Source organism: Rhipicephalus sanguineus, chromosome 6 (assembly GCF_013339695.2).
Source record: "Rhipicephalus sanguineus isolate Rsan-2018 chromosome 6, BIME_Rsan_1.4, whole genome shotgun sequence".
In the NCBI taxonomy this organism is placed as follows: domain Eukaryota; kingdom Metazoa; phylum Arthropoda; class Arachnida; order Ixodida; family Ixodidae; genus Rhipicephalus; species Rhipicephalus sanguineus.
The window spans coordinates 60124817-60137837 of NC_051181.1; the positions used below are offsets into that span (position 1 = coordinate 60124817).

Consider the following 13021-nt stretch of genomic DNA (forward strand, 5'->3'; position numbering starts at 1 on the left):
TTCAATAAAAAGGTTCGATGGGGGAGAAATGCAAAGAACACCCGTGTGCTTATATTTAGCTGCGCGTTGAATAACCCCAGGATGTCAAAATTTCCGGATCCCTTCACTACGGCGTCTCTCATAATCATATCGTGGTTTTGGGACGTCAAACCGCAACAGTTATATATTATCTCCAACGTCATACTGAAGCAGCGCCACCACGCTACACCGAGGCAAGGCCGCCACTCTCAGCTCCACTAGATGTCAAGGCCGATACAGGAGCAAGCTCAAGTTTGCGATAAGGACGCAAGTTTCCACATTGCAGGACCTGTGTATATACACCTTCGTGTTGCGACCCACGCCTTAATAAACAGCAGACACAAACATACCCGGCAAGCGATGGCGTACCAAGACATTTTGCGTTGCAGAAGAAAGGTGACCCGGATAATTTGGTACATTGTGCCAGGCGATAATGTCGCACAGTTTGCCTTCGGAACATGTTTTCATATATGTATGCGTGACCGAGTTACGCTCAGTTTACCGACAGTGTCACGAGCGACAAACACTGAGAAGCATAAGGCAATGTTCATTACTTGAAAGGAAAAGGGAACTAGATCGATTGTTAAAATGACATATGACCACAAATGAAGAACCACAGATTTGAATGAACTTAAAACATAAACACTAGGTACGGTAACGTTCAATATTTCATTAAAGAATAAAGAAACAAAGTGACAAGCGCAAAAACAACGCGGATACGCGATCACCCGATGCATGATACTGGCAGCAAACTCCATAGTCAGTAACTGCATAACTTGTTCTTTCATACATTCACAAGCACTTGATAATAATCGCACGGCATCTCAATCTTCGCCACGAATACTGCCAATATTTCTGGCCAACGATGAGTGTTCGCATTCCACATGCCAAGCGCCGTCGCGTCGCCTCGGACTCACGCAGCACTTGGCAACAGATCGACGCCGCATGTGGTCAAGGGAACAGGCTGCACGCGTAGGCGCCGGTGTTCATGCGCTTGCCGGGGGCGCAGCCGAAAGTGCGCGCGAAGTGGCTCGTCCGGCGCAACATGGCGTCGCAGCGGGGTTCGCCCCCGGGCCACGGATCCGGCACCCCGGCTATGAAGGAGGCCGGCGAAGGCAGGCCTCCTCCGGGACAGTCGGCGTAGCAGGCGGCCACGAAGAGCAGCTGGGGTAGCGTCAGCGCCTCGAGACCCGGCAGCCGCTTGTCTCCGGCCTGGGCACTCGCCCTGTACGCGTCGAATAGCACGTTGAACGACAGCACCTGCGACACACGCGTACGGAGGTCAAGACACTTGTGCCTACAGAACGTGTCCTTGATTGCAAGGACATTGTCCAAGCATGAAGCGATCGGCATAGCGAAAGGAGGACAAGCCGCCTCTTAAATTTGCATTATCTTGTAAATATTGCTGACGCATCCAGAAGTTATTGGCCAGATGACACATGTGCACTCCATGTCACACTACTTGCGCGTTTTGGACAATTGTCTTGACCTCTGTACGAGCGAGCGCAGACAGCTTGAAATGTACCACGGGCCCCAAATGTCGGCACCGTAACGCTACTTAACAAATTTCCAAGTTGAACTGCGGCATAAGCTACAGATATGATTGTTTAGCCTGCACAGAAGTGAAATGTACTTGTACCTATCAGTTTCATTAAACACCACCTTCTTTCACTAAGACAATTAGGTGTTTGAGCTTGATGGAAATATACACATGATTATGTCAAAGCAAATAACGGTCGAAAAGCCCACACGAGATAATTTTCAGATAATACACATTTTCACTAAGGCTACCATGGGAAACATATTACGATGTTTCCAAGCCCAGGGAACAAGAATCAAAAGGAGGGACACACATGGCTCTGGTGTGTGTTGTTCTTGTGTCGTCCTTCAACCTCAATTACAGGTAGTTTTCAAGGGCGTCTTGTTTAAATGTTATTCCATTTCAAACAATGCTTCCTGAGCAGAAAAAAGCTGCCGACGTTAGATCGAAGCCATCCACCAAGCTTCAAAACTAGTGGGTAGCACTGAGACGATAGACACTGCGATTTTAACACGAAAGTGTTTTATGCCGGGGTCCACCAAGACTTCAGTGACGTATTTGCGTCACGGAAATGACGTCGAAAGAATTTTCATGATCAGATGGCAAAGTCCGTCATCGGGCGTTGAAAGCACGACCGCTCGGCCCGCAACAACAGATGCCGGGCACGCTATCCACTGCGCCACGGTCACAGACTCTAGAGGCTTTACAAACGCGCCTTTTATATCTACCACTCTCCCGGTCGGCTAAAGCCCCTATAGGGGGCTTTAGGTCGGTGGGGTGCTGTTGCCCTCTGGGAGGAGTAAAGTAAAGTAATTCGTCATTACTGTGGCCTTCGCGATTAGCGCCTGCAACGCGTTAAGGGCGAGACAGACGGTACGAATTTCCATGCGATGCGACGTCCGACCCGGCGGTGGGGAAACCGGAATAGTGACCTTTCATAGCATCGGACAGCCACCATTCCCTCTCCCCCACCGCCGCGTCGGCCGGCACATCGCACGGAAAATCATACCGTCTGTCTCGGCCTTTACACGTCCGTCCCATTCGGCGCGTTTTCAATAGAAGTTCAGTTTTCTCGATGCCTTAACACACCGCGAGGTGGTGATCTTAGCCCAAGCATCGTAAGAGTGTCGGCCTCGCTCATAGCATCACGATAATCCAAACCAAAAATAGCTCTGCGACGCGCGCCTGCCTCACCTGGCTGTAACACCGCGTTCCCCGCTCACGCGCTCGCCCCGGGAAAAATCGCGGCCGGGCTACCGGGGCGGCACGACGCGCTTTGGATTTCCCTCTAGTGCGGCCGTGGTGTTCAATCACATTTTAAAATGCCGCGGGATGGCGACCAATTTGTGCGTCCAATATACGACGCTCTTCTGGCTATCACACCTCGTTCTCCGATTACGCTTTCACCGTTAACTACTACAGCTACCAGAAAGGTTTGTTTAATCATTTAACATGGACGTTAGTCGTCGGGATGGATACGTACCACCAATCATCAAAGTGCGTGCATCAATGTTAAACGGTGCTATAGCTGCCAGACATCAATATGCATCGTGCAAACTCTCTTATATCAATGTCCAGCAAACATTCAGTTTCTTCTGTAAGGGCACGCTTTACTTTCGTGTTATTCCGATTCCTATGACGGAGGGATCAACCATCTTTTTTTCCTTTCCTTTTTTTTTACTCTTCAATCTCCTTTCCTCTGACGGCTCTCCACGGTCTCCCATTCGCTAACTGCTCGCGCCATGTCTATGCGGCGGCAAATGCTCGCCGGCGTGTCCCACTTCACGGCTGCTAGCGGCTGTTTCCGGGAGTTGGTTCAACTAGAGGTCTAGGTTGAACCCCATAGGCTTCCCAAGCAACGCTTAGCGGCGCTGCTGCTCTTGACAGGCAGCGCCATCTCTGGCAGAAAAAGAGAAACTGGGGTGTTAGCAGCGCGCGTTTTCTCTTCTCTCCACCGCGTTGCCGCTCGCTTTGCACGTGCAGAGCTCTCGCGGTGCACTTGCGCCGCCTCACAATGTACCGCTTGCAGTGCGGCTTCAAAAGGATTTTCAAGCTTGACTGGCACTTCCGAAAAGCGAACTTGATAAAATGAGAAAGGCTCGTCAATCACGTTAACGGTGAAGAGAAGACGATCGATAACAACGACGCCCAACTCAAAGCGAAATGCATTTCCCAAGTCGCGATTACACCGTGTAGGACGTATACCTCGAGGTAAGTCTCATTCTGTCATGTTAAAGATGAATAATGGTCCACATGCACTCCGAAATGAAGCCGTACACGCTATGGATGTTCTGCGGCGTGGACTACGAATCATATGTTTGTTGTTTTGATATGGCATGCTTACAGTAGCAGCCGTGTGCTTTCGTGAACAAACGTTCGCGGCGTGCGAAAAAAAGATTATACGGCACTGCTTCCTGAGAAGGTTAGAGTCAAGTCCTCCGTGCCACTGGAGAATCACCCGCCGATTAAGATGCGAGGCAGCCAGCTGAGCTTTAACCACTGTGAAGCAAGATGAACTGTTCGCCTCGTTTTTTCGGCTCTCGCGTCATGCTTGCAGTCTCTTTTTATGATACCGACTTGACAGGCGTATAAAACCTGCTTCGTGAACGCGCCTAGAAAATCGCACAAAGTCAGAAGGTGGTTACTTGAAGGTTGCAATTGCAAAGCATGTATTAAGTGCCAGTTATATTTAGCGGCTTAAATATATATCACCCTAATAAAGTGACAAAAACAAAGCAAACCTGCAGAACGATGTCAAAGCTTGCTGCAAATGCACAGACGTCCGTTCCGGCGTGATAAAGCAGCCTTCCCGACGCGTGAAATGCAGGCGCCGAACTTCTGACGATGTGTCGAGTTCAGTTGAATTCAACCACCCGCGCAATGCTAACGGTATAACGCGAATGTGAACGTTCAACAATGACTGGTAGGTCTCACGAACACGGGGAATCAAAACACAAAGTTGCTTCACTTACAACCGTAACTGGACTTTAACAATACGAGAAGACAGCGAGTAATCATTAATGTAGTCGCTGCGTGCATGCGCCGTGTTACTTACCGATTCAGGTAGTCGGAACGAACGAAAGCGATGAACTCAGACAGCCAAAATAGAAGGCGAGACAGCGCTGTCAGCTATCCACGCTTGCCGCCTTTATTTCTCGTACGACACGCCCAGGAAACGATACAGTTTAACACGTGAATCGCGTGCCTTGGTGTTGTCTGCACTGTTGTGGCTGGCCGCTAAACCGCAATACTTCGGACCACGCTTGCGCTTCCGCGGGGTCGCTTCTGCCATCGCTGAAATGCGCAGCTTCGCACAGCAAGCCTCTCGGTTCAACGTACCCAGCTGACGGCCCCCCAGTTATCCGCACCGAGAGAAGAACGCGTGCGCACGTGCGCTACCGCTACCGTGAAAGGGGCTGAGCCGGCCGCGCCGAAGGTTCAGAGCTTTCCGACAGAGCCGCAGCGCGGCTGGCGCGCCGCAAACTTGAGCTTGGGTTCCCTATAGTTCATGTCAGTTATTCATGTTACCTCGCAAGAGTCAATGTTGCGGCGTAACATGAATAACGGTTTCAAACTGCTCCCGGGAGCGAAACTTGAGGCTAAATAATGTTACTATAAGCGCCAATTTTGAAAATGGGCATTTATAGGCATTTGGAAGCATTTAGTCACAAACGCCAAAAATAGGCATTTATAGGCACTCTAAAAAGCCTATAAACACCCTTCTTAACGTCTAATTCATGCTTGTATATCAAAGTGATGAGATAGGAGCGGAAGGAACAAAATAGGGATTTGCCTAAAATCCGGTCTCTAATGAAGAGAGTAAAAGCCATCTTGTTTTCTTAGAGTGTAGCTTGCGCGGAGCCCGAGTATGACATCGCTCACCTGCATCACCTGACTTTCGTCCTGACGGGCGTTTTTGGCATCGGGAAGGACGCACTGCGTGTACTCGAGCACGGGTTCCCGAGCAGGCGGCGAGCTGGTTCGGTAGGCCGCAAGGAACAGCTCTCCCAGCGCCTGCGCGACCTACCATGGAGAAGTCATCGGCACCCTATAGGATTCAATTTGGGTTGTATAACTTTTTAATATTTTTTCCATCAAGAACTATAAAACACCCAGCATGGCTCTTTTAGATTACTTGTTCCTTGCATGAAAAGATATCGGTAGAATGACGGACTACAGCCCTGAGGCCCCGTGGTCTGCGTTGTCTGTGTCGTCGATTTATGTAGATTCTACGCGTTCATTTTCCGACAAATAAAGTTGCAACACTTATCCAGCCTCATCATCTCTGCAGGCATTTTATAAAGTTGTTCTCTCTCTCTATAAACCAAGACAATGCTCCCAGTGCATTAAGTCTTGTAAAAGAGAGCTGCAGCGTTTAATGTAGAATTTATCCAAGATCGCCGCAAAGGAGATAGTTAGCCTCCGTATTGTTCCAGAAAAGGAACACACACACACACACACACACACACACACGCACACACACACACACACACACACACACACACACACACACACACACACACACACGCACAAACACACACGCACACACACACGCACGCACACACACACACACACACACACACACACACACACACACACACACACACGTGCGCATGTACGTACATACATACGGTCGGAAAGACAAGTGGACAGACACTGACACACAGACAGCTAAATAGCGTTACAATTCACTTCGCGCGGCCCTGGCGAAAACGAAAGGGATGCGCGTATTGCAGCCAGGGCCAGTCGCCATCATGCAGTGCGAAGGGATGTGTCGGTCGCCCGCGCAAATTGTGTGTGTATTAGAAGTGTTCGTGAATGTGCGGAGCTAGCACTACTCCTCTTCTGGCGCTCACGCCCTCCTCGTCTGACGGTGAGCTCGCAAGACGCCCCTCCGCGGGACTTCCTTGAGTGGGAAAAGTGAACTTGACAAATCTTTCTCTCTGTAGCAACAGGTGCCATCTGCAAGCCCTTTATTTGCAATTACTCCACAGAAAACAAAGAAAAGAGACCTTCATTACTGCTAATATAGTACTTTTTACTTATAATAACATTCATAAGACATGGGTCAGAGGGCGAAGTACCTTTAGACTTTGCTAAAGGTGAATTAGGCTGAAGAATGACATTAAAAAGTCAGTCTAGGGGTTGTTATAATCGGGAATTTTCGGGGGTCCATCTGGAAATAAAACTCCCACCTAGGTTGGCATCACCGCTCGCAACTCTCTGTAGCTCACACTGCTCGGAGTTTATACGCGTGTCGTACGTTTTTGTAGTGCTCATCGGAGTGCGCCGCTTAACCCAAGCAATGTATTAAACTTCAGTTAATTTAAAATAACAGAGAGCGGAGCTAGTTGGTTACTAATTAATTTGCTTTCACGTCGTCTCGTCTTTCCTGCCAGAGCCTATGCGGTTATCGTGGTTCGAGCTCCAAGCAGGCGCTGCTCATTTTCGCCCCGTTCCTTACACGCAACAACTGGTGGCAGTGGTGGGAAACAACGTGTCCAAGTCTAGCAATAGAATAATTCATGCGACAACTCTTCGTGCCGCATTAAAAAGAATATCGAGAAGGCAATCAAATACCTGATACGCCCAGTTCCGCTACCATCCCTCCCTCTCCTTCATTTTAGCAACTGGTTGCAGCGCAACCTCGACACAAGCAGAAAAGAAGGCACAAAGAAGGCACGATCGCACCGCTACGTGTGTCTTCTTCGTGCCTTCGTTGGTGCTTGTGTCGAGTTCACGCTGCAACCAGTTGCTTCTAATGATCAACAAGTCCACGTTGCGACTCTCGTTGACTTTATTTTGGCTCAACACCGCCAAATACAGGCAGATGACTCACCGAAACAGGCAAACCACTGTTACCCTTTCGTCCTTTCGTTTCCCTCCCAGCCCGTGTATACTGCAGTGTCCTTACCTGGCTTCCTAGACCGGCGTAATTCAGAACCTTCGCCGCGTCTTCGTCGTACAGCGGGAAGGCGAAGACGTACGGCATGAGGATGAACTCCTTGCCGACGTTCGCGTAGAAGCTGAGCGCCTGCATCGACTCCGCCACGGCCACCATCCGTGGATATCGGGACGAGGCGCGGACGGCGGCCGCGACGAGGCGCCACGCCTTGACCAGCGAGTCGCCCGTCACCAACGGCTCGTGGGACCCAGCATCGGGCCAGGCGACACCGTCGCCAGATTCACGGATCGTTCGGTCCACGGCCTGCGACGATAGCGGATCGAGCCTGATTGGCGTTTGGCCTCCGATACAGACGACTCTTATTTCGCCCTGTCACTTCAATGTATCGGCAACGGATTTCGTCAAAAGGGGGCGCTTCTCTGCCCCTGTGTCTTCAAGAACAGAATTAGGCTTGCCGATGCTGCTAATGGTGCCAGATTCCACATTTCTTTAGAGAGGAAACTAGCACGCTTTAAACCACTGGTGTTGAGTTTTGTACACCAACAATAACAGGGCCGTAGCCAGAACTTTTTTTCGTAAAGGGGGGGGGGGGAGGGGGGAGTCCGACCATAGTTTATATATAGCAGGATTGAAAGTTGGGCGAGTTGGTTCGAAATCGCAAGGCATGCAGTATGAACCACGCCAAGTCTTTTGTGCCTTGCGCAGTAGGTGTCGTATATAGACTGCCCCTGTCATGCGGTATGGTCTACGTCGGGCAGACTGCACTCTAAGCCAAAAATGGAAAAAACGAGAGTAACTGCCGGTTTTAGTCCTAAAGACCAACTGTTACTCCCCAAAAAGACCAACTGGAACAAGATGGCTGACATGGCTCAAGTTGGGGGAGTAAGCGTTTAGGGTTAGGTTGGAAGGGAGCAACAGAAGGACGAACGGCAACAGTTTCTCTCGGCGCGCAACCGCTGCTCTCCTGCAGGACGCACCCTGTATCGGTCGATGCATGGGCCACATTTTCTTGCGGGCTGGCATAAGGAAACTAGTTTTTGTAAACTGAACAGAGAGATACGCACGCTAATAGGGACATTTGGCTTGTACGTAAACTTTTCAATGTTACCGTGTTACCGGAACACATGTTTTAGAAAGGTTTTACGTCCCCGTACGTAAACGGATACCTTTACGTTTGAATAAACCATGAAATGTTGATGATAACGGCATTTAAATTATATTTAATTTATATAAGATTGTATAACCGCTGCAGAAATATCTTGAGGGGTTTTTAGCGTAGAATACCGGGTTATCCGATGATGGTGTCGCCATCTTGTGACGCTTCGTGCAACCATAGTCGTGGACACGTTTGTTTTCGCCTAGTGTTAGAGGAAAAAAAAATGATTGAAAAGGTAACTCATTCGTAATAATGCCGCGGCAAGGCATTTACACCAGAAGTGGAACGCACGATGTTTCTGAAATAACAATTTTTTGCTTGCCTGCTTCATCTTGTTCCCGCTAGATGGCGTCACCTATCCAACCTGTCGGGGTATTTATGTCAAGGCTTCTCACGTTTTTACCGCTTCGGTATTCTAATTCTAGGTCACTCTAGTGACTCTAGCCGCTGAAACAAAGTGATCGCAATTACCGCTCGCACTTCGGCTTATTTTTACTCGGCGGCTGGAGCCTCGGCAAAGCGGGTATCGCGAGTAGCCGCGAACAAATGTGGATTTTCGAGATAGGGCCGTAAACGTAAAGCCAATCCGGAGAGTAGTTCACGTTCCGTAAAGGCCCGCGTATGCGCAGATTCGTTCCGGCAACTCGTAACACGGTAACGTAAAGCTAAAAGCCCACAATACAAGCTAAAATCGCCCAATAAAAGGCATGGTTGCACTAGAACGCCAGCACCTGAAGCTGTTGCCGTCGCAAGTCAAATGGCGTGTTTGCGTATAACATTTGGCATAAATATATAGCCTGAGAGTGTGGCAATAAAATGCGAAGCTTCGCGAGACTCCGTGTATACTTCGCGACAAACAAGCGGTTGAGAGAAGTACGCAGTTGATAGACTTTACATTTGCGGTTTTATGCTGACAACGAGACTGACAGCGAGCTAACGCCGCTGCCTCCCCTACCCCCTCATCTCTACCTTGTCACTGGCTGATTTTGGCGGGAGGGCAGTTATCGCAATCGGGTCCGGTAGATTGAATTTGTGTTTAATCTCAGAGCAAACAGACGTTATCAGCGCGGGCGGTGTTGTCTTTTCAAAGGGGAGGCGACTCTTCAGCAAAAAATAATATTATTAATATTGATATTAATAATAACAATGATAATAAAGAAGAAGAAAACACACCTCCGGGCAAAAAAGAAAAAAAAGAAAAAACTGGCCTTTTAGCTAGCGCAAAGGGAGCGCGGCAAAGCCTGTGTTTTCGCGAGAGACTCATTGCCTTGACGTTTTCAGATGTATACATTGTTACCTTCTATTCTCTTTCGAACATCACCACTGGTTCTGCACGCCTATACTCATTTCACTAACATGTCAGAACGCGCAACGACCCGTCGGTACATACATAACCCCGTTTCCTTTCAGACGGCGCCGTAGCGTTTGGTGGCGCAGTGGTTAGCGTGCGCGCATGGTGATTAAGTGGTCGCGAGTTCGAATCCTGTGTGTTTGTTGCAAATTTTCTGAAATTTCTTTCTGAACGAGATGTCTGTGTATCATTTATACATCCAAACAAATATGTGTATATACCTCAATGTGCTCTAGAAGTCAATCAAAAACGAATTTTTTTTTTCGGCCCGAGAAGAAACTAAGGAGTAACGGGAAGGAGCATCCGTTGCTCCCTTGAGGAGCATCGGAAAGGAGTAACAGTTGGTCCTCAAGGAGAGCAACGGTTCGTCCCCTTGCCGTTGCTCCTTTTAGGAGAGTAATGGGAGTGGCAAAGCACTTGCTCCCTCAAAGGAGGAACCCCCCCACCCCCGTTGCTCTCTTTTGGCTTAGAGTGTGGAAGGTGCCTTAACACACGATTAAGGGAACACCACAGCTCTTTAATTGGCAGGCCATGTACACACCTAGCCATGCACTGCAGATACTGTAAAGAGAGTGGATGCAGGCCACCGTAGTTTACGGTGGCCAACGGTGGCCTACTACGGTGGTCCTTTCAAACCGTAGGTTTGAAAGGACCACCGTAGTTTACAGGCGCCAAGCGAAAACTCAGAGGCAAATTACTGAGGCCTTTCACATTAGCCAAGGAAGTTTGAGGTCTATAAGTCATCCCTCTATCAGTTTACAGGAAAAAGAGATAGGGTTCCTACAACGATCCGTGCGAGCAGATGATTTGATGCTTTAGGTAATTGTCTGTTATCGGTCGTCATGGCGGGGATTTACCGGGATTGCGTTATAAAAATGTGCGTTCTGAATAAAAAAAAATTCAGTTGTTAGTAACGCGTCATCCTGTGTTTATCGCCTTTCTCGTGACCGTGTTTTTCCGCGCATTTTCGAGCAATGAATTTTATGTATGTTCGTACGTGCGTATATATATATATTTAATATTTCATTTATCTTATTTTTACATACTGCAGCCCAATTTGGGCTATCGCAGGAGTGGGTTTTGTAGCGTTAGCTACGCTGGCCGAGGTGGAGCAGTTTCGTGTGGCAGTCTGAGAGCCGTGCTGCGCTTGCGTGAGGAACAGTGACATCACACGGCGCACGGCTGGCGTACCGGAGCCGCCGCCGCCGCGCGCGCCTCGCCGGTCTGCGCATATTCCAGAGGAGTGACGTCATAGCCGCGGCAGACGCACTGGCGCCGGCGCGCGCCCAGCTGTGCGCCTCCGTAGCGCCAGTGGTCGTCTGACACTGCGCCGGAGCCGCTTGATAGCGCCTCTCATTCTGCGCGCATGCGCAGACGTATCAGAGGGTGTATACATGTAGCGGAGGAGGAGGTGGAAAAGAAAAACGGAAGGACAGGGAGGTTAGCCAGTTGTCAGACCAGCTGGCTGGCGTTTGCCAGTGTGGTATAGCCATGGAGAAGGACAGCGCAAATGCTGCGAAGCGGCGCAGAAAAGCGAAGAAGCTTGACAACCAGGAAAGCTAAGAATAATCAGCGGAACCTTGCCCTAACGCTCCGTATATCCTGGCATAGCCGAGCTAAGCTACTGAAAATTTTTTCGTTACATCGCCAGACAACAGAAAAGCAATGCAACACTGCAAGGTAAAGAAAAAAGAAGAATAAAATAAATTCAACTCTTAAGAAACAAAGCTCTGATCTACACATGCATGCAAGAAATCTTCTAAAGGCAACGACCTGGTTGAACCAGGCAATAAATTCCATTTTACAATAGTGTGCGGAAAGAAGCCGAATTTAAATAGGTTAGTACGTGGTTGGAACGGTGTGAGGTTGAGTTTGTGGCTATTCCTTGTGGGTTTCAGTTTATCGGGAGACAGATATTCATTGGTTATTGTCTAGCGTGGAGTATTAATGAGAATATGGAGCAACTTTAGACATTCGAGATCGCGTCGCTCGGAGATGTGTTGTAGACCTGGCGTAGCAAGGTTGGAGGAGGGTGAGAAATTCCACTTGTAACGGCGGAAGATGGAACAAATGGCTGTCTTTTGAACGGATTCTAGTGTGTTAATGTCCGATACTTTATAAGGATTCGATATGGAGCAGGCATATTCGAGGATGGGACTGATGAGCGATTTATACTTTAGCAATTTTGTTTCGCCTGGAGCATCTTTAAGCCCAGTTTCTTTAAACCTTTATCGCAAGTGTATTCGATATGTTTGGACTAGGACATGTTGGGTGTGAAGACGAGGCCTAGGTACTTGTAATCGGACACACGTTTCAGAGAGGAGGCATTGAAAAAGTAATTGAACATAGAAACAAAGGTGCGTTTACAGAAGGAAAGAGTGACTGTTTTAACAAAGTTTAAATTCACCTGCCATTTGTCGCACCATCAGCAAAATTGTGCAAAACAATCATTAAGTAAAATGTGGTCATCAATGGTATTAATTACATTATATAGTACACAGTCATCAGCGTAAATGCAGATTTTCGCAGACACATAATTATGTAAAAAGTGGCCCCAGGACTGAACCCTGGGGGATTCCGGATGACACATTCACTACAGACGAGTTTGAGGAATTGAACGAAGATCACTGGGAACGGTTGTTTAAAAAAGCTAGCAACCCAGTCAACTAAGGAAGAATTGTTAAGAATTGCGCGAAGTTTATGCAGCAGTTTTGAATGTGTAACAGCGTCGAATGCCTTTGAAAAGTCGATGAAAATTGCATCAATTTGGTATCCAGTGTCTAGAGCGTGTGAAAAGTCATGCGAGAATTCTACAAGCTGAGTTGTTATACCAAAACCTTTTCGAAAACCATGCTGATCATCACCCAGGGTGTTATCATTTTCAAGAAACCCCATGATATCTTTAAGATTATGTGCTATAAAAGTTTACATGATTGAGACGTTTATAAAATCGGACGATAGTTTAGTGGTAACTGCTTGCTGCCGGATTTATGCATACGAAGGATTTTGGCTACTTTCCAAGCTAAAGGAACAGTTGAAGTGCATAAGGAC

General features: G+C 48.3%; 1 protein-coding gene across 1 annotated transcript in view; it reads right to left on the bottom strand.

Moving 5' to 3' along the window:
* Window positions 1-913: 913 nt before the first annotated feature.
* The window catches only part of LOC119397295 (endothelin-converting enzyme 1), a 49445-nt gene continuing 37337 nt past the window's right edge, over window positions 914-13021 (bottom strand). The window contains exons 8-10 of the mRNA XM_037664724.2: window positions 7473-7766; window positions 5441-5581; window positions 914-1278 (exon numbers count right to left, since the gene is read on the bottom strand). Coding sequence (XP_037520652.1) covers window positions 970-1278; window positions 5441-5581; window positions 7473-7766 — 744 coding nt within the window. The 3' untranslated portion in view covers window positions 914-969. The remainder of the gene's footprint in view (window positions 1279-5440; window positions 5582-7472; window positions 7767-13021) is intronic.